At 40.3% G+C, this 25,530-nt stretch overlaps 1 protein-coding gene across 1 annotated transcript in view; it reads right to left on the bottom strand.

Annotated features, from left to right (window-relative positions):
• Window positions 1-856: 856 nt before the first annotated feature.
• The window catches only part of LOC126470124 (GTP:AMP phosphotransferase AK3, mitochondrial), an 81,807-nt gene continuing 57,133 nt past the window's right edge, over window positions 857-25,530 (bottom strand). Inside the window, exons 3-4 of the mRNA XM_050097739.1 lie at window positions 19,636-19,808; window positions 857-2,006 (exon numbers count right to left, since the gene is read on the bottom strand). Of these exons, the coding sequence (XP_049953696.1) occupies window positions 1,788-2,006; window positions 19,636-19,808 (392 nt within the window). The 3' untranslated portion in view covers window positions 857-1,787. The remainder of the gene's footprint in view (window positions 2,007-19,635; window positions 19,809-25,530) is intronic.

Raw genomic sequence — 25,530 nt, 5'->3', positions numbered from 1 at the left:
TGAAACATGATGTTACACAAGAATGCTAAGGATTAGATGGGTACATTTGTTAACCAATGAAGAGGTACTGAATCAAATTGAGGAGAAAAATATTTTGCACAACTTCATTAAATTTAGGGATAGACTGGTAGAACACATCCTGAGGCATGAGGGAATAGTTAATTTGATAATGAAGGTACATGCGGGGAGTAAAAACTGCAGAGTGAGCCCAAGGTTGAATCTAGTAAATAAATTCAAATGCATGTAAGTTACAGTAGCTATGTGGAGATGATTAGACTTTCACAGGATAGACTAGGATGGACAGCTGCATCAAAGCAGTCATCAAACTGAACACTACTATAACAAGCATCTCTGTCTGTGATAACATGCCAAACTTTACATTTCAGTTATAACAATATTTAAAACAATACTATTAAATGTAAGTATCTAACAAAATTAATAACAGGTAATATTTGTTTATGAGGAGGTACAAAAGCAGTATCCCCCCTCCACCACCCACATGTGCCATTATTAGTAACTGATCCCATACTTGGCATCATATGTCTTATGAGCAGCAGTGAACTACTCTGTTCTCTACAATAAAAAGCATTCCAACACATGTTGGCAGGATTTGATATAAACAGGTAGCTGTTGAATTTTATTATTCACAAATTAAAATTTCCCTTGCAGGAGATCAAGCACAAAGAGCACGGGAGAGTCTGGTGGCCTGTATTCATTGATGACATGGCTCCATCAGGAATGATGCTGCTGTAAAGAATGATAGTGATGATGATGATGATTATTATTATTATTATAAATTAAATTTATTGACAACAAAAACAAAACAAATTCATTAAAATTTGCTTAACAAGTAATGAGGCATTTTCGTTTCATTTGGTTCTTTCTATAAAAGAAAGAATTATGCTTGTCATATTTCACATCTTACAGAAGGTACACTATAAATGCATGTTATAGTGGACAATTTTTTATTTTTATAGTTTTCCATGTATTTAAATGCCCTTTCACTTATCTAAATATACTATAATTTATAAACAAAATATACCCTCTGACATTTTGAATAATTTATAGAAACTACATTCTATGCAACATTCATCCTTTTTTGTTTAGTGAATACTAATATCATCAATTTTTTTCTGGTTCATAGACCAAACGAATTTTCTCTCCTCTTATATACAAACTCGTGCAAAAATTTTAATATGAGCAATCTTCAAGGCAAGTATTTTATCCTATAGATACGAGCACAGAAATTAATACGTAAAGGTACACTTCGTACCAATTTAAACAATAATTTTTCGTGAATTTCTTCAGGATGTTTGATTAAAATCAAAATGTGTTCCATTTAGTTCTTACACAGTACATGCACAATACCAATAGATTACAATTTAATTCTTAACAAGCAAATATTCAGCTAAAATAATATCAATTTCCACATAGTTCTTAATACAATATCACTGCAGTTTATATGAAGGAACTTTTAATATTGTACTATTCTCAGCTAAAAAACACAACCATAAGAACAACAAATATACTTCTAAAAACTATTGTCTATCTCATATGATGACATAAAATGAACACATAAATACTTTAAAAGTTTTACAAGAAATAACACTTAACAGTATAATCAGTTAACAAAAATTATCAAACAGGTTAAAGTCCACTTTTATTACAATATTATCACCTGAGTAAGCTGCATACATTTTGAAAAGATTGTGCTTAGTTTTGAGCTTAGTTACGTCGATGTGTTTAGTCCCAAATACTCAGAAGGAACACAGCCTTCCAGTACCTATTTAGATTTTAGGTTTTATAAAGTTTGACACATATGCAAAAACTTGAGTCCATATTTCATCAGAAGTTTCTCCATGGAAGTTCTGAAGGAGACCAGTCTTCTGATATAGCTCAAGCAGAGGCTCAATTGTTGACGCATATATTTGTAGACGTTTTTTCACGGTTTCTGGATTGTCATCAGCTCTCTGTACCAATGGTTCCCCTGTTACATCATCAATTCCCTTCAAAAGACAACACAAAATTAGCAATTTACATGGAAGAATTAAGACAAGGATTTGATTATTAATATTAATTAACATTTAGCTGCTGTTGCTCTCAGTGAAAGATTATGTCAAAACTGATGATATGATACAAAATCATACTAGTATTTTTTAATTGCTGCAATTTCTCACACTAAGTGGGGTTTTCAACATATTCACCAATGTATTACCAATGTTCCCAATAGTGAGTTTCATCAGGAGAGCCTGTGTTTTTCATTTGAAAGACATGCAATCAGGTTTTGTCCCCATGTTATGTCAACTAGTCATTTTCTTAAGCACTATGTGCATGCTGCAAGCCACTATCTTAGTGCTATACCAGGCATGGTCCTGTTGGAGATTATATGCTGTTGACTTACTCCAATCTCTGAACTGACTTACCCAGTCAGTTATAAGGAACTTACAGTTTAACATGGATTCTGAACCATGGTGCAACTCAGCATTTTTCACATCATCAAACATTACCAAAGGTGAAATAAGTGATAAGTGACAGATAAAAATCCTAGGGTTGACTAAGGATCAAATCTGAGACCTTTGGATTTATAGTCTGGCACTTTACCACTGAGTCACTGCTATTGTCTAACAATACATGTTGGAAAGTTATTTCCAGTTTCGAAGCCAGTATCATGAGTCACCATTATGAAACATTCACAATATCAAATTAAAAAGTATTATTGCTTACGTAATTTTAATATGAGTGATGGGACTAATGAATGAATCATAGACTTTTAGAATTACCAATAATTTTTTGGTTGCTGTTCCAAAGAAGAAAAATGAACAGTATTTTCATGTAAGTCGATATATAGAGCCCATGTAATCTTACAGGTGGCACTTCTTCATTGAAGTTAGTCTTATCAGTCATAATACTGCAGTATGTAATGGGAGTAAAATGCACAGGACATGTTTTGCAACAAAGGTTACAAAAGTATGTGGCACCAAAAATTGTTTTGGAATGGCAGGAGCATAATCTGATGCAAAGATTTGGAGGGAAGCAAATCTATTTATACTTTAAAACCACATTTTAGAAAATTATACTGCAGACAAGGAAGCTCATTTATGCATACCAGATCATAATACTATTCTATCTCCTATTCTGCAATCAGTTCATAAAGAAGTCTGGACAGTGATAAAATGGCATAAGAAATATATCATTTCACCAGACCAGTAACCGAAAAAAGATAAGCCAGTGATGGAGTTAATGGCTGTTTCAAGGACACTTATGAGGATACAGCAGGTTGTGATGAGAAGGGCAAGGTTCAGTAGTTAGGTAGGCATTGGGACTCAATATGAACAGCAGTGAATATGAGATAGGCAAAGGGAATATGAGTAGAAAAGAAAATTAACAATGACATGTAATGTGTGATTGGCAGAGAATGCTTGAGTTTAGGGCACTCAATCTTGAGGGTACCAGTGCTAGTGTAAAATTAGTTTTTGATGAGCGAGTCTAGAACATGTAGAATTTTTGAGATAGTATGTCAACATGATAGCAATACACATGATATAAAATACTTTAACCTGATGAATCAATAAAATACAAACTATCTGCAGCTGCCTCTTAGATTGTGTGACTATGCTTATACAATCCTGAGACAAACATAAAATCTTAATTTAGCAACATTTGTAAAATATTACAAAATACAGAACATTCCCTATACAGACATAGAGTAAAATTAACTATGGAGATAAATGTAGCTGGTTCATCAAGCAAAATATTGGATGAAACAGCCACTCTGTGACACATTAAAATCTGTCAGCACACAAAAATGGTAGGATAAAATGCTATTCACTGAAAAAGAGTATATTACAAGCATGCAGGTCCTCATATTATAGAGGAGGCTCCACATTAAAGGAGTGTGGGCAATATGCAAATGTATAAGAAGAGCTTGATATCTTCTTTGCAGTTGAATGGAGGTAGCCCATAACTTTTTTGTGAGTTGCCCATGTCACCATATGGATTCTTTGGACAGCTTTGTGTGCTTAGTACAAGTGCTGGATGGTATGCACAGCATTTAGGAAAACAGAACAGATGAAGAATTTCATGCCTCGATCGTGTCTCAACTACTTCAGTGTCTCCAGGATTCCATTACATACAACGTCAAAGGTAGAATACTCACCTGGGACCCAAATCTTGAAAACAATCAGGGAAAACAATGACACAGTCCCCTGCTTATATTTACCAGTGTATATATGAAGGGCTTATTTCAATAGTGGTGCAAGTCCATTACCTCCACTTTTTGCTTACAATGCTTCTGAAATTAATCATCCAAAAAAACAGAAATAAAGGTTCATCTCTAGCAAGAAGCCATATGCTTGAATATTTCTGGTATCTCAACTGCAGATTTTTCAGCGCTCATTTAACTTTAGGACTCTGTATCTCAAAATGAACAAAAATGGACTTGTACTGCTATTGAATAAAAAAATCATAATTCTCTTTTAAAATCTCATGAAATGTTATTTTCAAAATATATTGGGAAGAAATTAAATTTAAAAGCTTCCTGAGTCTTGCCAATAACTGGGAAGTAGGCTTACTCCAATCCCGAGATATGATCATTATACTTGCTGCATCTTAGTCTATCACACAGTGCTTTGCTCAGATTCCAAATTGCCTTGTGGGATTTTGGTGCTGTAAATTTACATGCACCACATGGGAATGAGCAACACAGATGACTGCTTGTTGATATTTACAGCCACATCACTGGTACTTACAGAACAATGTCCACTCCCAGCTTTTGCACGGACACTGGAGATCTGCCACTATTCTTCTAGCAGCATGGTGTGATAGTAGCCACAGAGAGAGAGCTACTGGTGAGGCCAGGACCCAAGAAAAGGGTCATATAGGTGAACATAGGTGAACCACATGACCTTCACTTAGCATATAAGGGATGAAATGATGAAGTGCTCCTCTCAGACACTTTTGAGTTTACATCATCTACATCAGCTACTGGATGAAATTTGAGTACAGTGGACCTGGGACTGGTTTACATTACTGGACTATGATTTTTGTTGTTTTTCCCTTGACTTTGGATGCACAGGTTGCACTGATGATTCTTGGTTTTGTGTTACAGATTTGTATGGGCCTTCCTCACTGACCTATTTCAGCAAGAGTTCAGGAGACACTCACTTGTCATGGTGGTGGTTATAATTTTTAGTGTGTCAGTGTTTATGTGAGTATATTTTGTACACTGCAATAAAGTAGTTCAACACTAATAGAAGTTTAAAATCCATTCACAGTTCATCTACACTGGTGCTAAATTCCACCATTTTTAATGAAACAAATGCAGTGAGCTGCTTAACAGATTTTTGTACTATGAGAACCTTTCTTAAGAATAAATGTCTTAACTGGTGTCATCTAAAGAACCATTTTAAAAATAAAAGAAGAGTGTTGTGTTAGCTCTCATATAAGTTGTCAAATGATTTTGGCCTTGAGTACGATTGAACACATTTAAGGGCTTAAGCAATGATCACTTAAATGGTTCAAATGGCTCTGAGCACTATGGGACTTAACTTCTAAGGTCATCAGTCCCCTAGAACTTAGAACTACTTAAACCTAACTAACCTAAGGACATCACACACATCCATGCCCGAGGCAGGATTCGAACCTGCGACCGTGGTGGTCGCTCGATTCCAGACTGTAGCGCCTAGAACCGCTCGGCCATCCCGGCCGGCAATGATCACTTACCAACCTTATTTAGGTGTATGACAATTTCAATACAGCATGATGCATGAGTGGTCCCAGCTAACACGTTTTTAATGTATTCTACATCAGTATTCTGTCAAGAACTATATTAATTCACTTTACAGCACTATGAAGATGATATTAATCCTGACACTGGGAGAACAGCTGTAAAAAGTGAACATTAGTGGTGCAAACATGAGTAGAAATTCCATTCAAGTCACCATAAGCTCAATCAGGTTAGTGATTTTATTCTGTCAAAAATACCCCCCCCCCCTTTTTGCCTCAAGATTCACTGGTGGAAATTCCTAATGGTGACACCAAAACTTTGTTATGTCACTTATTAGTGATTATTCCCTAGTTAGCTTGCAGTGAAAATGAGATATTTTATCCCAGAATGAATTTCCACTTTGCACTGGAGTGTGCATTGGATTGAAGCTTCCTTCCACATTAAAACTTTAATTCTGACCAGGATTCAAACCCTGAAGGTTCAAGCCATGTTCTGGCGCACAGTTATAATCAGTCAGGATGTTTCAAATCAGTACACGTTTCCCAGAGACAAAATTCTTTCTGGAAAAAAGCCCCTAGGCTGTGGTTAAGACTTTTCTCCACTCCACCTTAGGAAATGTCAAATGTTTGCAGATCCACAGAGTTCTCCACATGTCTCTCTCCTAATGACACCCTTTGGTTTCTGTCAGAGATATAGAACTTGAACCATTTTGCTGTATTTCCTGTGACACCACAATATTCTAAATCATTTAAAAGCATAAATAAGGGTTGATCAAAAAGTTTCTGTTCAAAGATCTTACAGTTCACAATCGTCATGCCAATCAGACAAAATCACTGTGAGCATTTAGGCAATCATCCCATCGATGCATCAGGAAAAGATACATGTGTGGTAAAACACTGTCTTGCTGCATGCAGAAGTCCATAACTGCCTGCTGCACATCCTCATCCAAAATTCAGGGCCTTTTTTAGGCAGCTAAAGACATGATAATGACATCAGAAGAGATTAGGACTACAGGGTTGGTGGTCGAGTGTCTCCCACTTGTCTGTAATGGATGAGGCTGGCCTCCCAGATCGACCGGCATCTTGTGTGCAACTGTGACCAACACAGAACTTGTGCATCATTCCAAAAGGGTGGTTTTTGACAGATATGCTACCCCATACACATTCTTTATTCTTCAATGGATGTCTAATGGTATTTGTCCTTTGGCAGCCAAGAAAACAATAATAGCATGTTGGTCTTATTTGAACACATTTGGTAATAAAGTCACCACAGTTCACATTCCTGCATTTACTGCACACATGTTGGAATGACATGAATGTCACACTTACCCCTTGCCTGTATGTCAGTGTTTATATCCCAAATTAGAGTCGTGCTATGTTGCATATAGACTGTAGCAATGCAATCAAATGGAAATCTTTTGATCACCCCTTATTTTATTTGTTGTATATGTTTCAGAAGTTGTTGTATATTACCCTTTCTAAAACTTTTGAGAATGCTGGAAAAAGTGCAACTGGATGGAAATTTGACAGAATTTCTGTATCTTGTTTCTTAAATAAAGGCTTAACTTCAGCATATTTCAACCATTCAGGAAATGTCTCACCGATAAATGACTGGTTACCCAGATGCCTTAATATGTTACTAAACTCAACAGCATACTCTTTTATTAACTTTGTTTATATTTTGCCATAACCACTACAATTTTTAACTTTAAAATATTTTTAGGTGGACATCACTTCTACTTGTGTAGTGAGGGTTATATTCACATTACTGAAGTTATTTGTAGAGATATTCAATGGCAGCATCTTCTGAATCTGTCAACCCCATCTTTTCAGTAACAGTTATGAAATGCTTGTTAAAAAGTTATGCAACACTGCACACATCTGTTACCAATGTATCATTGTATATGGTATCTGCTCCTCATCATGCCTGGTTTTACCAGTCTCTGCCTTCACTACATTGAGAGATATACACATATGAAGATGGCATTAACATCAGGTACACAAGATACAAAATGGTAGTGCACAGGAGGAGCTGTCATTTGTACTCAGGTGATTCATGTGAAAAGATTTCTGACTTTATTATGGCCAAATGATGGGAATTAACAGACTTTGAACATGGAATGGTAGCTGAAGCTAGATGCATGGGACATGGCATTTCAGAAGTCATTAGGGAATTCAATATTCCAAGATCCACAGTGTCAAGAGTGTGCCAGGCATACCAAATTTCAGGCATTACCTCTCACCATGGACAATGCAGTGACCAATGGTCTCCATTTAATGACTGAGAGCAATGGCATTTGTGTAGAGTTGTCAGTGCTAACAGACAAGTAGCACTGCGTGGAATAACTGCAGATATCAATGAGGGACATATGACAAACATATCAGTTTAGACAGTGTGACAAAATTTGGTGTCAATGAGCTATGGCAGCAGATGACCAATGTGAGTGCCACTATTAACAGCACATCACCACCTGCAGCACTTCTCCTCGGCTCGTGACTGTTGGTTTGAACCTAGATGACTCGAATATCGTGATCTGGTTGATGAGTCCCTATTTCAGTTGGTAAGAGCTGATGATAGGTTCAGGCACAGTGCAGACCACATGAAGCCATGGACCCAAGTTGTCAACAAGGCACTTTGCAAGCTCCATAATGGTATGACCTGTGTTTATATGGCATGGAGTGGGTCCTCTGGTCCAACTCAACCAATCGTTGACTGTAAATGGTTGTTTGGCTACTTGGAGACCATTTGCAGCCATTTATGGACTTCGTGTTCCCAGAGAACACTGGAACTGTTATGGATGACAATCTGTCATGTCACCAGGCCACAATTGCTTGTGACTGGTTTGAAGCACATTCTGGTCAATTTGAGTGACTGCCTCACATGAATTCCATCAAACATTTATTGGACGTAATCAAGAGGTCAGTTCATGCACGTCATCCTGCAATGGCAACACTTTCTTAATTACGGACAGCTACAGAGGCAGCATGTTTCAGTATTTCTGCAAGGACTTCCAACAACTTGTTGGGTCCAGGCCACATCCAGTTGCTGCACACCAGACAGAAGAAGGGCCAACACAATATTAGGATGTATCCCACAACTTTTGTCACCTCAGTGTATATTGAATATTGTCTTTATTTTGTTATTTGATGTGATTATCTTTTTCTCGTAAGGCATTTGCTTTGCTGCCTGTAGTACTACATTTAATACTTTGCAGTGTCTTGTAATGAGCTATAGCGTCAAAATCAGAGTTGTTTCTGACAGAGAGACACAGTTACCTTTTTAAGCTGCATAATACATTTATTCCTTGAGTAATCCATGGTTTCTTTGTAGATTTTAGTCCAATCTGGGTTACTTTTGGAGGATAACAGTATTCAGATAATTTAAGGACTTCACTAATGACAGTTTTATAGTTTTCAATTCATGCCATGAGCACTGTATATCAACTCAAATGCATAACAGACAGTGGGATAAAAACTGACAAATAAAAATTGGTAGGGAGCCTCGAAAACCCCATTCATGAGGGGTAAGTAAAATGTGATGGTACCAAGCAGTGTCATATGCTTTATGTGGGTGAAAAAAGATGGTGATGAGGTGTTGATGTTTAGAAAAAGCCTGTTGGATTGCTGTTTCCAACCTAACCACAATGTCAGTTGTGGATCATCCCTCCCGGCAACTACACTGATAGGGGGACAAAAGGCCCTGAGAATTGAGAACCCAGTATACTCTGTAGGCAACCATTCTTTCAAGCAGTTGGTACAGCACTTTGCTGAGACTAATCAGTTGGTAGATATCAACAGACAGTGGGCTTAACGATTGGGATGATGATACTATCTCGCCATTGCAAAGAGAAGACACCTTGAAGCGAAATACGGTTGAAGACCCTCAGTAGTTGGCACATTTCAGTAAAATTCACATGTTGGACCATCTGATTATGAACTGAATCAGAACCGGATGCTGTAGTATGAAATGAAGCAAAAGTTTGAAGCAGCTTCCAGTCAGTGAAAGGTTCACTACACAATTCAACTTCGTGAGGTGTGAAACGTAGGGGGATGTCTTCAACTTATCATTTCTGTGTTAGAAAGGTATCCAGGTAAGAAGAGGATGCCAACACTGTTGTAAAGTGGGTCCCAAGGCATTAAGCAAGAATTGACACACTGGTGCAATGACCATCCTGAAGGAAAAAAACCTGGAACAGTTGTTGATATTCGGTGGGCCAGAAGGCTATAGAGCTTGGCCCACAGTTGTGAGGAAGATGCATATGTTCCCACGAAGGAGATGTAGCACTCCCAGCATTCCTTCTTACTGTGCACAATTAGACAGTGAGCCTAAGTCTTGTTTTGCTTAAAAGTGATAGGGGTGGTCTCTGAAAGATGCCACTTGGATGTTGCAGGGTCCTATGATGATCCTGAATAGCTGTTTCAATATCTTTGGTCCACCATGGGACTGACCCGTGAAAAGAGGAATAGCAGTTCCAGTGGGATGGGTGATTGTGTCGGGGATGTCTCCTGCAACCCCATTAATCCAATCTGATGGGGAGGGGTGTGGAGGGGGAGGGGGGGGAGGAGAGGCAAGACAGCAGGGAGGTTATATGGTGAAAAGAACAGCAGGGATATAACACTGCCAGTTGGCTCTTCAAAGATCCAATCATGGTGACTGATTCATTGGGTGGCAACAAGGAAGTGACAATCAGTGCCAAGTAGCCACTGTCACAGAGATCATTGTGGAGCAACCAATGTGGCAAAGCTATGAGATTGCGGGAAGAGACCGTAAGGTCGATAGTCCAAATGTTGCCATGAGCTGTACTGAAGTGGGCAGGAGTACTGTCATTTAGGAAGCACAGATCAAGATCAGGAGGAAGCTGGTCCATACCAGATGAAGTGGGAGTGTTAGTTCCTCACAGGGCGTGCACTGGAACATCCAAGTAGGCAAGAAAGGGGGGGGGGGGGGGGGGGGGAAAGAGAGCTTTTGGGTTGAAGTGGTGATCTCAGAAGAAGTAAGTGAGCTGCCTGGAAGAAAATAAATGCTACAAGTTGTGATCACTGGGATAGTTTGCACTCGCACCACTATTCCAATGAGGTATGGAGGGGAATTCACTCACCGATGACACCTGTGCAAAGCAACACACAAACCTCTCCAGTTGTCCTCCCAGTGCCACTATGATTCTGGCAGAATGCATGGTAATTGAGAAGCATTGGAAAATGGTAAGCAGTGAAGTGAGTTTCTTGGAGGTCAATAGATACTGCCCAATAAGAGGAAATTTGTTGTTGCAGTTTCAGCAGGTGACAGTAACATCCATTACAGTACCATCAGATCATCACATTGAAGATGTACTGGTTAGGCATGAAGGAGCAAGGAAGATGTCATGTCACAGGATCACTGCATGTGACCGGTGCAGGTGGGACAATATCAATGAACTTAGGCTCAGAACCTGACGGCACTGGGTGATCTGTCACCACTTCTCCTCAGTAGCTTTTGATAGCTTAGATTCTTATGAGGGGTCATCTTCTGAAGACATTGGGATGGATGAAGAGCAGGCAGCCCTGGTACACACAAACTATGGCTCCTTCAGCCATTGGCTGTTGTCAGATCTCAGATCTGTGGGTTTGTGGGTAGAGGGGTCCCAAGAGGGACCAGAGAAAGAAACTGCTTTTCCAGCCAGATGAAGCAAGTGGTTCACAAAGGCAGTGTCATGGGAACCATGGTGGAGGGTGGTGGTAGATCTGGTTTGGAAAATATTCAGGTAGAAGGGTGACAGCAGTAACTTTTACCTAATTGGTCATCATGTCAACAGGAAACAGGCATTTGTATTTTTTCTTGTCTCCGTATATGATAGGTGCACAAGTGATTTATATTCTTGTATTTTAATTTTTAACTGACACATAACGACAGTTGTTCACAAGACCAACCTTTGTGGAGTCATTATCCACAATTTCCACATTTTGGGTCTATTGTGAAGCAAAATGACAGACAAGCAATGCATAAACACCAAAAACACCTCATTGGCAGTGGGACATAAGGTTTCACATCAAATCGGTCAAATTGGTAAACCATGAATTTTTCTATGAGCACATTTCCTTCGAAGGCTAGGATGAAAGCACATGTATCTGTTCAGATATTCTTGGGACCTATTTGTGCATGTCAGACAAAATGTACACCTTACCATTCTAGATTAGCTCATAGCTCTTCATCTGTCTGTGATATAAGGTCTCTTTGAAAGATAACTCTTTGTACCATACTGAGAGTTTTATGTGCAGCAAGTCACTGGTATGTCACCCAGTCATTCACATGCCTAAGGAGCTTGATACTGTACAGTACAAGAGGCCTTAATCCATAGTGATCCAACATGCATTTTGCCCAAGTCAACTTCTCCAAATGTTCTGTGTGTTCCACAAAAAATAATGATTTTGTTACCATAAAAGGATCTCCATCAGTTCTAGTATACACCAGGTAATAAGAAAATTGTTTCACTCCCAATCATCTAGCTTGTCCTTCTTCCCATCATGTAGCCAGGGCAAGGGAAGCAGTAGGTTTTGTAACTGTCCACATTGAAATATCTACACTTATCTTTTGTGATGGCCAAACAAGAACAGCCATTGTATTGGTTCAGTTTGGTACATTTCATAAGTGAAATGTATACCCTGATGCCACCTACACCAATCAAGGTCTCTTTCAATGGGTGCTACCCAGCCAAAGCAAATGTTATCTGGCTCAACAGCCATTCCCAAGAGTCTTCATGCCCTAAGAAGACGGGCATCTATTACTTGACATGCAGCTCAGGCATCAGAAGTTGTTACCAGGGGCCTCTTTTAAAAGGATACATAATGAACCCACTATGTCAGATTGGCTATCGCATTGGCTTTACGCACGTATGTGAGAGAGGACAAATGTACGGATTTAGAAGCATATTTCTCTAGGGGAAAGACCGATGCCACCTACAGGGAAATTGAAGAGGCCTTTGGATAAAAGATAAGCAGCTGTATGAACATCAAGAGCTCAGATGGAAAACCAATCCTAAGGAAAGAAGGGAAAGCTGAAAGATGGGAGTATTTAGCAGGGTCTCTACAAGGAAGATGAACTTGAAGGTAATGTTATAGAAATGGAAGAAGATATAGATGAAGATGAGTTGGGAGATGTGATACTGTGAGAAGAATTTGACAGAGGACTGAAAGACATAAGTTGAAACAAGGCCCATGGAGTATACAACATTCCATCAGAACTACCAATAGTCTTGGAAGAGTCAGCTACAGCAAAACTCTTCCATCTGGTGTGCAAGATGTATAAGACAGGCAAAATACCCTCAGACTTCAAGAAGAATGTAAAAATCCCAATTCCAAAGGAAGCAGGTGCTGACAGGAGTGAACATTACCAAACTATTAGTTCAGTAAGTCATGATTGCAAATAACTAACATGAATTCACTACAGAAGAATGGAAAAACTAGTAGAAACTGACCTCAGGGATGGTCAGTTTGGATTCTAGAGAAATGTAGGAACATGCAAGGCTATACTGACCTTATGACTTATCTTAGAAGATAGGCTAAGTGAAGGCAAACCTGCCTTTATATCATTTATAAACTTATAGAAAGCTTTTGACAGTGTTGAGTGGAATACTCTCTTTCAAATTCTAAAGGTGTCAGGGGTAAAACACAGGGAGTGAAAGGCTCTTTACAACTTGTACAGAAACCAGGTGGCAGTTGTAAGAGTTGAGGGCCATGAAAGGGAAGTAGTGGTTGAGAAGAGAGTGAAACAGGATTGTAGCCTATCACCAATGTAATTCAATCTGTACAGTGGGCAAGCAGTAAAGAAAACAAAACAAAAATTGAAGAAGGAATTAAAGTTCAGAAAGAAGAAATAAAAACTTTGAAGTTTGCCAATGTTATTGTAATTCTGTCATAGACAGCAAAGGACTCAGAAGAACAGATGGATGGAATGGATGGTATCTTGAAAGGAGGATATAAGATGAACAAGAAAAAAATAAAACAAGGATAATAGAATGTAGTCAAATTAAATGATGTAATGCTGAGGGGATTAGATCAGGAAATGAGACACTTAAAGTAGTAGATGAGTTCTGCTATTTGGGCAGCAAAATAACTGATGATGGCCAAAGTAGAGAGAATACAAAATATTCAAATAAGTTATGGGAATGCAGCTGGGTGACATTGACAACTTCTCATATTTTGACAGGAGCACAGCGTGCCATTTTCACAGTAAAACTGCAGCAAGTAAGCACTGTGTAAGCGAATTTAAAACCTCAGTTTTCAGAGAAACTTTGTAAAGGTAACTCTCTCTCTCTCTCTCTCTCTCTCTCTCTCTCTCTCTCTCTCTCTCTCTCTCTCTCTCTCTCTCTTCTCTGTAAATACTAGCGTCAACACAAACCAAAGATGACTGATGTCAGAAGTTATTGATAGTGATATTAACAATCAATGCTTGAGGTAGACAAAACTTTGACCATCCATTTTCTAACAAGTGCAAGAGTGGAATTCCATACAGAATTTCAACGAAAACCACCATATCTATTCATAAGGTTACTTGCTAATTGAATTTCAATAGCTTCCTTAATGGCAGTATCACAACAGCTGGAAGTACATGCTAGAATCTCCATGTTACTATATTCCAAAGGATGACTGGTGCCAAGACAGCATGCTGCAATGGCAGATTTACTCAGCTGCTGTAACCGTGTGTGCCGCTTATGCTCAGTACACTGGTCCTCCACAGTCCTGATAGTTTGGCCACAATATGACATGCCACAGATGCAAAGAATATGATAGACACCTGCCTTACACAAACCAAGATCATACTTCACAGAATCTAAAAGGACCTTGATCATAGATGGTGGTCTAAAAAGTCACTTCACATCATACTTCCACAAAATACAACCAGTCCTGTTCGAAATGCTCCCTGTGTAAGGCAAAAAGGCTGTAGACTTTGGTGTCACCCTGGTATTGTTATCACTCAACTGGGGCACACACACATCTAATCTGTCTTTCACTGTAACCATTCTAATGAAAGGTTACTTTGAGATGGGCTAACTCAGCTGACAAACTCCCAGGGTTTGAGATGACATGGGCCTATGACATCCAAGGTACTAAATAGCCCCTTCACATTGAGCTGGATGGTCACATCTACCAGGCTGCAGATACAAGTCAGTGTGAGTAGGGGTCCTGTAAACGGCATGTCCCAATGTACCATCCACCTTCCTCCTGACCAGCAAATCAAGGAAGGGAAGACAGCCATTCTTTTCCACCTCCATTATGAAATAAATCTTTGAGTGGACGAAATTCAGGTGTTATAAAAAGTCATTCAAATTCTCACTACTATGAGACCAAACAAAAGTATTGTCTATGTATATGAAAAAAAAATACAGGTTTCAAAGCCGCTGACTCCCATGCATGTTGCTCAAAATCTTCCATAAACAAACTGGCTATAATAGGTGAAATGGGTTTTCCATCACAATTCCACCTGTCTGCTCATAGCACTGGTCATTGAATAACACACAAGTGGAAGTCAACACATGTCAAAATAGGTTTGTTAATTCAGCTCAAAACCAAACCTCAGTCAACCTAATGAATCAGACAGAGAAACATGAGTGAAGAGAGGGACTACATCAAAATGTACTACAATATTAGAGTAATTCAAACACGTGTCTTCTAATTAACATAAGAAATTGACTGAATTCTTAATATGGTGTTCAACTGACCTATTACAGGGCTCAACATAGTAGCAAGGTGTTTTGCTACATGATATCTCAGAGCACAAATGTTTCTCACAATTTGACAAAGAGGAATGCCCTCCTTGTGGACCTTAGGGAGGCCATATAACTTAGGCAGGATAGCACAATAAGAACTGAACTCTTGATAGTCCCCTGAAATAAGTAACTTTTCTTCAGGAGGCTGTTGGTCTTTCTCTTAACACTTTTTGTGGAGTCAACACTAATCCTGTGATACACTGAATCAGACAGTGAACATTGCAGCTTTTCAATGTAATTCTGCCTGTCCAAAACAAAGGTAACATTGCCCTTGTCTCCTGGTAAAATAATATTTGGATCAACTCTAAGTGAACATACACCAACCCTCTCAACAACTGTGATTTTACTCTTGGGTGGACATGCCCCTGTCAACACAACATACCTCCCTCCTAGCCTCCTCTGTAAGTAGTTTAAAAACAATCTATTCAACAGAACTAATAAAATCAACCACTGGCAAACATTTGGGAGTGGGTTCAAAATTTAAACCCTTCCCTAGCATGGATAAAGCTGTATCATCAAGAACTTTCTCCATAAGATTATCATAGTACGTCAAGTTATAGTATCAGACTCTCAGCCACAAAAATTTTCAAACTTCACCACATGCCAGGCAGTTACAGAATGAAATTTCCAGTCAGATTGTAACTATGAAGCACTGTCCAGCCAAGCCCAGGAAAAAGTCAAAATTATTGAAGCCAACATTAAATGAATCCAAAAAAATTTCTTGGAAACAAAGCTCAACTGTAAAAAAGTGTAATGGATCCTTACTAGGGCAAGTCCACCCAAGAGTAGCATCACAGTGGCTGAGGGGGCTGCTTTACATTCCCTTAAAGTTGACCTGGATATTGTTATTTTACCTGTTGACAAGGGCAACACTACTGTTGTTTTGGACAAGCAGAATTATGTTCAAAAGATGCAGTGTTCAATCTGATTCAGAGTATCACAGGATTGATGCTGACCCCACAAAAAGTGTTGAAAGAAAGATCAACAGCCTCCTGAAGAAAAGTTCCTTATCACGGGCGACTATAAAGAGTCTCAGTTATTATTAGGTTCTCCTCCCTAAGTTATATGGCCTCCCTAAGGTCCACAGGGAGGGGTTCCTCTTTGTCAGATTGTAACATTGGTGCTCTGGCATATTGTAGCAAAACACCTTGCTGCTCTGTTGAGGCCTACAGTAGGTTGGTGTAAGCATCATATTAAGAACTCAGTGGACTTCTTACATCAGTTAGAGGAACTGCATTTGAATGACTCTGATATTCTAGTACTTTTGATGTAGTCTCTCTCTTCATCCATGTTCCTCTGTCTGATTCATTAGGGTTGATTGAGGTTAGGTTTTGTGCTGAATCAACAAACCTATTTTGACATGTGTTGACTTCCATTTATGTTTTATTCAATGACCAGCACTATGGGCAGATACATGGGGTTGCGTTGGGAAGCCCATTGTCAACTGTTATTGCCACTTTAAGGAAGATTTTGATGAATGTCCCTGGGAGTCTCTTTGACACCTGCATGCTTTTTTTCACATATGTAGATGATACTTTTGTTGTTTGGCCTCATGGCAGTGAGAATTTGAATGACTTTTTAGAATACCTGAATTCAATCTGCCTGAAAATTCGTTTCACAATGGAAGTGGAAAAGGGTGGCAGTCTTCCCTTCCTTGATGTGTTGGTCAGGAGGAACATGGATGGTATGTTGGGACATGCTGTTTACAGGAAGCCTACTCACATTGACTTTTATCTGCAGACTGATAGTTGTCACCATCCAACTCAACACGAACGGTACTTTGTATCTTGGTTGTCACAGGGCCAATGTCATCTCGGCTCCTGAGAGTTTGTCAGTTGAGTTACTCAAAGTCACCTTTCATTAGAATGGTTATAGTGAAAGACAGATTAGATGTGCATTGTGTTTTCAACCAACTGTGCACCAGGTGAGTGATGATAACACCAAGGAGGCACCTGAGTCTATGGCCTTCTTGCCTTATGCAGGAAGTATTTTGAACAGAATTGGTTAAATTTTGTGGAAATATGATGTGAAGTCTGTTTTTTGACCACTATCTAAGCTCAAGTTCCTTTGATTTGTGTCATGCGGCTATCTACTGTATTGCTTGCAGTTGTGGCATGTCGTATATTGGTCAAACTATCAGAACTGTGGAGGGCAAGTGTACTGAGCATAAGTAGCACACACGCTTACAGCAACCAAGTAAATCTGTCATTGCAAAACATTATCTTGCCACTGATCATCCTATGGAATATAACAAAACGGAGATTCTGGCATGCATATTCAGCTATTTGGATACTGTTATTAAGGAAGCTGTTCAAATTCATTTAGAAAGTAACCTTATGCATAGATACGGTGGTTTTTGTTGAAATTCTGCATGGAATCCCGGTCTCTCACTTGTTAGAAAATTGAGGGAAAGCGTTTTGGGTACCTCACCCACTGATTATTAATTTCACTATCGATAACTTCTGACATTGGTTGTCTTTGGTTTGTGATGGTGCTAGTGTTTACAGAATGTATGTGTGTGTGTGTGTGTGTGTGTGTGTGTGTGTGTGTGTGTGTGTGTGTGAGAGAGAGAGAAAGAGAGAGAGAGAGAGAGAGAGAGAGAGAGAGTGGAAGGGACAGGTGGAGGGGTAAAAATTACAGAGGGAGACCAAGAGATGAATGCAGAAGGATCTAAGTTGCAGCAGTTATTCAGAGATGATGAAGCTTGGACAGGGTAGAGCAGCATGGAGAGCTGCATCAGACCAGACTTTGGACTGAGGACCACAACAGTAACATGAGTCTAAGCAGTTATTGCGCCCAGAGGGTCATCAACACTACAGGCAGTAGGTGCTATTTAAGGCAGTCTTCCTCAGTTGGTCCAAACTAGAGAAAAAAGTTTGAAAATGGAGGTCAATCTTAAAAGAGGACCAAAATTACTTAGCTGAAAAGTGATGTAAAGGAAAGGAATGAAAATGTCAACTTCCAGGAAGCCACTATTAGAGAGAAAGATAAGTGGAGATGGGGGGATTGCAGTGCACAAAAGGAAGTAGGTGCTGCAATGGCTATGGGCCTTGTGCACACCACACATGTACCCACAAAAGAGTTGTCAGTCCTCTGAGGCATTCTTTTGAGAGAGAGAGAGAGAGAGAGAGAGAGAGAGAGAGAGAGAGAGAGAGAGAGAGAGAGAGAGAGAATGTGTGTGTGTGTGTGTGTGTGTTTGAGATCTCCCCCAAACCCCTGGATTGATTTCAGTCAAATTTGGCACAGAAACAACAGGCCTCAGGAATATCAGTATTGTGGGTCTACAACCTCACAGTTCCAATACGATGAAGATACAAGCAAAAATGTGTTTTTTTTTTCCAGCTTCTGGCATGTAGGTCGCCCTGCATGACAGGTATGTTGTGTGGGAACAGTATTGGCCCACCAAATCAACCTCTGTTGCATGGAGCCTGCATGTCAGGGGCAATAAACAGTTTTCTGGGCCCTGATACGTAGGCTACCCTGCATAACAGGCACGTTATGTTGGAGTTGTATCAGCCTGCTTCATCGATCTGCTTTGCATGGATGTCAGGGGCCAATAAATGATTTTCAAGTCTCTGATGTGTAGCCTCCCCTACATGACGGGCACTTGGTGGGAATAGTATCGGCCTGCATTATTGAACTGTATTGCCGGGGCTACACATGCTGATGAGCATGGCTGGAGACTGGTTGAGATGGATAGAGGAGGGGGTGGGCAGAGCAAGGGTGAGAAGGAAATGAATAGAAAGATGGGGAGATGAATGAGGCAGGTGGAAGGTGTGGAGGGGTAGTGGGCAAGTGGAAAAGGAGGAGGAGGAGGAGGAGGAGAAGGAGGAGGAGGAGGCGGAGGCAGAGATGGAAAGAGAGAGAGGGAGGAAGATATAGTCAGAGGGAGAGGGTGTAGGAAACAGACAAAGCGAGCAGGAGGAGGAAATGAAGAGACAAAGAAAATGGGAAAGAAGAGATATATGACAGACAGAGGTGGGAGGATGAGGTGGACAGGTAGAGGGAGGAATATGTGGCCACAGAGAGGGGTAGAAGGAGGTGAGTTAAACATATGTGTCAAATGCACATGCAGGCATAGTCACAGGGAAATGGCTCATGTAAATATAATAACAAATTTTAAGTGATATTGCTCTGAGTATACAAAATAAGGAAAATTGGTATTTACCGCAATTTTTGGAGGTGAGTATTCTGTGTTGTAAACTCGCCCACTTGACGGGTGAATCCATCGTCCTTTCACCCTATTAACTATCACTTCAAATGGTACAATAAGATTCAGCACGCATGTGATAGGGTAGTTTTTCAGTAACAGCTCTGCTTGGTTTCTCGTTCTCGGGAAACCTGCAACAGCATTAAAAGATCACTGAAGTAAGTGTCAAAACAGAAAATTTCACAGATGTTCAGTTTATAAATTTACATGTTCCACAGTTCATTTGGTATCCCCACAAGTCTCATGCATGTCAGATGAGACATTGTTCATGGTTGAGAGTCAGAGTGACCAATGACACCACCACAACCGGTGTGATTGTTGCATACAGCAGGCAGTGCCCCTGGGGTCACAACTTTCCTGGTTTGGCCATGTGGACTTAGGAGTCAGTTCCGTGCTAGTCTAGCTCAAATTCTTGTTTATTTGGCCTACACTCATTTTAATTCATGTCATGAATTCTTTTGTGCTGTCATGCTCTCTTAGTTCACTGTTTGACCCTGATCATGCTTTCAGACTCTCTGCTCACCAGCTGGATCTACACTCAATGCTTTTCACAGGGTGTCATGTGTCATAGTACTCTACATTCATTCCTGAGTGTTTTGTGGATTCTGTCACGTCACTATACAAGATGTAACAGTTGCCACACTGGACTGGTCTCCATCAGTGTCACTTGAACCTGCCTCCGAGTTTGAAGCAGGAGCAGAGAACCACCTTTCTAAAGTGCCAGACTCGCTCCGTAGACACAGCAGACTTGGGCCCAGATTGATGGTCATTATGTGAGAGGAGACAATGTTCCTATTTCTCTGTAACTTGTTGAGGCTGCCATACACCAGGGCATTTAGCAGTTGTGTGTGGAAAATGTTGGCGAGTTCCACCACGGGACAATGTCCCTATGTTCACAGTGAAGTCCACATGCACATTAGTAGGCCTATAGCCACACCATATTATGGCAGACTTGGAGATAGCTGGGTGTTACATGAAGTTTCAGTTAGGCTTAGGTTCACAGTTTTGAGCTTTGTGTGTTCTGTGTATTATCTTCATTTTTAGTTTATTTTCCACTCCATACAGAATTAAATGCAGCACTCTGACATGTTCTACATTGGGTAAACAGCTTAAAAATTTATGACAACATACAAAAAACATATAAACACAAGTGAAAACAATCTCTCTGCATTCAGTGTCTATCTTTGGGAAAATTGACACTCTGCCGTAGGCGTAACCACTAATTATTCCATTCTTTGTAGAGCTGAAAATGGAAACTACATGAACAGCGCAGAGGAAATAGACACCTATACACATATGGTAAAAACTCTGAACAACATTTTAAGTGAACAAACAGAACATAGAAATAAGTAATACATTGAGAATTTTGACAAAATTCTTACTGGTCATAGATAATTCATAACAAGCGACAACACCAAATTTTACATAAAATATAAGTACATTTTTGGCCAAAAGTAAAAATTTAATAACAAATGTTATATCTGACACATAAATCAATATTGTAAGAACTGCACACAAATATTACCACACACAAGTAGACATTATTTGGAAAATTACATTTAAGGTCCTATATCACAACTAAAAATTATAATAAAACAAAAAATGGTTCAAATGGCTCTAAGCACTATGGGAGTTAACATCTGAGGTCATCAGTCCCCTAGACTTAGAACTACTTAAACCTAACCAACCTAAGGATATCACACACATCCATGCCCGAGGCAGCATTCGAACCTGCGACCATAGCAACAGTGCGGTTCTGGACTGACGCACCTAGAACCTCTTGGCCACAGTGGCCGGCTATAATACAACAAAAAATTTTACTATTTTATCTGGGTACCACTAAGAATGAACCACCATTCAAAACTGGTAGCAGCAAATTAAATATAAAAAAGCAAAACTGGTGGATCTTGCAACAGCAGTATGCATTTCATACAATTTGTTGATGCTGCAGAACAGCATACACAAGAAATATTTTCAGACTTGATGCTTTCACTATTTTTAAATTTTAAGTAGTTGATAAAGTTAACATTGTCTCTCAGAATTTGGACACAATGCTGCAGTTGTTTGATCAACTTTTTGTGAGTACCTGAGTAAAGCCACCAAGTTTGAGATCCACATTACATTGAAACTGTCAGCAGTTCCTAACTTCTGTCAAGCCTGCCCCATGGCATTTACTGAGCAAGATAAAGTGAAGGCAAAACTTGACAGATGGCAGAATCTCAGGGTTGGTGTCACTGGTTTTATCAAGCCATTGGGCCACCCCCAGGGCTGTGGTTGAGAAACCCAGTGGCAATGTTAGACTTCATGGCAATTTCAAGTACACAATCTGAAATAGATGTTTATCTCATACAACATCCTGAGGACTTGTTGGTCAGGTTGACTGAGAGTCAGTTTTTTTCCAAAAATTGACCTCAGAGATGCATACTTGTAGTTGCCATTAGACATCAAGTCTTGATGGATTTTAATATTACATATTCCTTGTGGGATGTACCAGTTTAATTGTTTGTCATTTGGGGTAGCTTCAGTTCCAGGGATAGTTCAGCACTTCCTTGAGCAACTTATCAAAGACATTCCAAGCTGCATCAACTATATGGATGATATTTGGGTTACTGGCTCCCTGAGAGAACAGCATCTGCAACATTTGCAGACAGTTTTTCAGCAACCATTACACAATGGGCTGCACTGCAAGTTTGAGACATAGTTTTCTTGCTCCTGGAGTGTGGTACTTAAGGCCTGTGTTAAGTAAGGACAGTATAGTACCAATGGCACAGCATGATCCAGCATCAACAAGTTACCCATTCCTAAAAATATTAGGGAGTTACAGTCATTTTTAGTGAAGGTAAATTACTATGCAAAATTCATTCTATGGGGTGTTTACCTTTGACACCCACTGAATCAGATTCGTAAGAAAGGAGTGAAGTCTGACTGATCAGAGGCATGTCAGTCAGCATTCCAGAAATTGAACCAACACTTCTATTCCCCTCCGTGTTTAGCCATGTTCACCCCTGACAAGCCTTTGAATCTGAACACAGACACATCCAAATATAGCAATAGCATCATTCTCACTCACAGAAATACTGATGACTCAGAGCAGCTTATTACAGTCACCTCAAAAACTTTGTCAACAGCACAGAAAATTTACTCCCAGAGTGAGAAGGATGCACTCGCAATCATACATTGTGTAAAAAGGTTCCCTGTGTGCTTGTATGGCACTAAGTTCAACCTCCTTGAAGATCATAACCTACTCATCTCCATCTTTGGTCCCTGACCCAAGCTTGTGGACAGAACGGCAGAGTATTTGACCTTGTTTCTGTGTAACTATTCTTGTGATATTCACTAATGGCCCACCTCACAGTGCTTGAAAGTGGATGCTTTGTCATGGTAAAAAAGTTTTCTCATGTGGTCAGACCCACCACTCTAGGCATAGTTCAAATTTCATGTTAGGCTTAACTTTGTTGAAAGTGTCCTACTGCTGGCTACGAAAGATCAGAATTACCACACTGGTATTCCATCATTGTCATGACAACATATTATGCATATGTTGCATGCATCCCATTGGGAGATGTCCTGAATGAAAGTACTGGCCCAATGATACATCCATTGGCCAGAAATTGATTCCACCATTGAGCATATGGTGCTCTTCTTTATGTATATGAATGACCTTTTTGATAGTGTCAGAAGCTCTGTGAAGATACTGTGGATGATGCTGCTCACTATACGAACTTCGCAGTGCCAACAACCAGGCAGCACTGTCACAAAAATTTTGTCCATGGCCCTTGCCAGAGCTCACATGGGGCTGAATACTTGTGGATTTCACCAGCCCCTTCTCATAGGCTGTGTGGCTGTGTGTGGTTCCCAGGTTGTCTTCTATGATACTGCATGCTACAATTCGGGCCTTAGCTGCCACTTTTGATATCAAGGGTTTGCTGCACATCCTTATCTCAGACAATGATCACCAATTTATGCTGGAGGAATCTGAAGTGCCAGGAGCTTTGCACCCCCCACAGTATGTGCCATGATATCAGCAAGGTTCTGCTGTCTGGGTATGCATGTTCAGGCATTGTGGTGGGACATAAAGGGTAAAAACTTTACATTGTCGCAGTGGGTCAGCAGTGCCTGACACAACACACAAATCACATACACCAATGTCAAACTGAATGACAGGCACCACATCTTCAGCATACAGGAGACATTCATGTAGGTAGGAAGGACCAATGAACCCTTGCTCCAAGCACCGAGTGACAATCACAGACATTTCCATTGCCTGTGTACTGCTTGTTATATAATTTGCACCCTCACCCAAGGCATACAGGAACACTGTTTCCTATGGGTGATCTGTTGGAGGTGGAGTATGTCCCTGCATAATTGCAATTGCCAGTAGAGGTTGCCCTCAGTCCTCATTGGTTCTAAAACACCTGCCTCTGATGGCGTATCAGCCCATCACCATCCTCAGAATCATCCTTGATGTCGCAGCGGACAGCATCCAGGCAGAACCCATGGCCGAGATACTGTCACTGCTCATCTCTTGACTTGGTGACTCTGGCACAGCCCAGGCATATTTTGTGTCTATGTGCCTCTTTAAGGGAGGAGGGATTTGGTATCCCTTCCAGACTCATGCATGTCAGACGAGGAGTTGTTTGCTGGCTAGGAATGTGAAAGGGAGTGGTGAGAGGTTTATGGGCTAGGAATGTGATGCACAGTTGTAGAAACTGGTGGAGAGCAACACACAGTCCTGTCACAGGGTTATCCTACCCCATCAGAGGCCAGGCCACCTGTGAAAGGAGCCGTGTTGTATATCAACTCTGCTACAACACTGCACAGCTTTTTATGTCAGTAAAACTACCAACCAGCTGTCCTTATCCTCCACTCCCACAATCACCTTAGTCTCAATCTCAAGTAACCCACAGTCCCTGCATCTTCCATCCAATAGTTTTCCCTTCCACCATTTTGTCACCCTCTCATTACATGTCCCCATGTCACCTTCAGTGTACACTGCTCCCCACCAGCTCCTTCAATCGTGCATCACGTGCTTAGTCTGTCTTCATTAACTAAAAATTAAATGGCCTTCACCATTCTGCTACAATGGATAAAAAGTAAAACATGGTCAGCAGCCTATGCGTCGTTCACTAAAATGGCCGATAACTCAGATGGCAAACACAAACTATAACGTAAGCAATTAAAAACAAGGGCATTCCATCAGGAAATGGCGGACCATCAAAAGCTGAGTGCAATGTGCACAAAGTGGTGGGTGAGCACCACTTAATAAATGGCAATGGCTAAAAAGACAGTGCCCAATACGCAACCTAGTTAAAATGATCTCCTCGTGGCATGAGGGCCAAGAGGAGGTTGTCCGAGCCACTGGGAGATGCTTAATAACCTGGAGCTTGTTCCCCTGAAGGGAGGAACAGTAGTGATGCCAAAGTGACACCACCTGCTGACAAATGGCAACACAGAGATCATCACAGGGAATTTAAAAACTAGTTGGCTGAGGTATGAGGACTGTAACCCTGGCAGCAGTGTCAGTGGCCTTGTTTCCTGTCAGACTGGCGTAACCAGGAACCTACATAAACATCACACTGGCTCCATCAACAGTGAGCATATGAGACATTTCCTGGGCCTGTTGCACTAAGGGATATAAGGTGTACAGCACACACAGGATTTGAACGGCACTGAGAGATTCAGAGCTGAAGACACAATTGAAAAGCCCATGTCTCCAGATGTACTGTGTGGCCTGATACAGGGCAAAGAGCTCTGCTGGAAATACTGAGCAGTGTTCTGGAAGCCAATATGGAAAAACTTCAGTGTCAATGATGAAGGCACACCAGACACCACAGTCAGTCTGAGACCCATTAG

The sequence above is a fragment of the Schistocerca serialis genome, chromosome 3 (assembly GCF_023864345.2).
Source record: "Schistocerca serialis cubense isolate TAMUIC-IGC-003099 chromosome 3, iqSchSeri2.2, whole genome shotgun sequence".
Lineage (NCBI taxonomy): Eukaryota > Metazoa > Arthropoda > Insecta > Orthoptera > Acrididae > Schistocerca > Schistocerca serialis.
The sequence above is the reverse complement of the archived record's forward strand: the minus strand, read 5'-3'. Positions and strand labels throughout refer to the sequence as shown.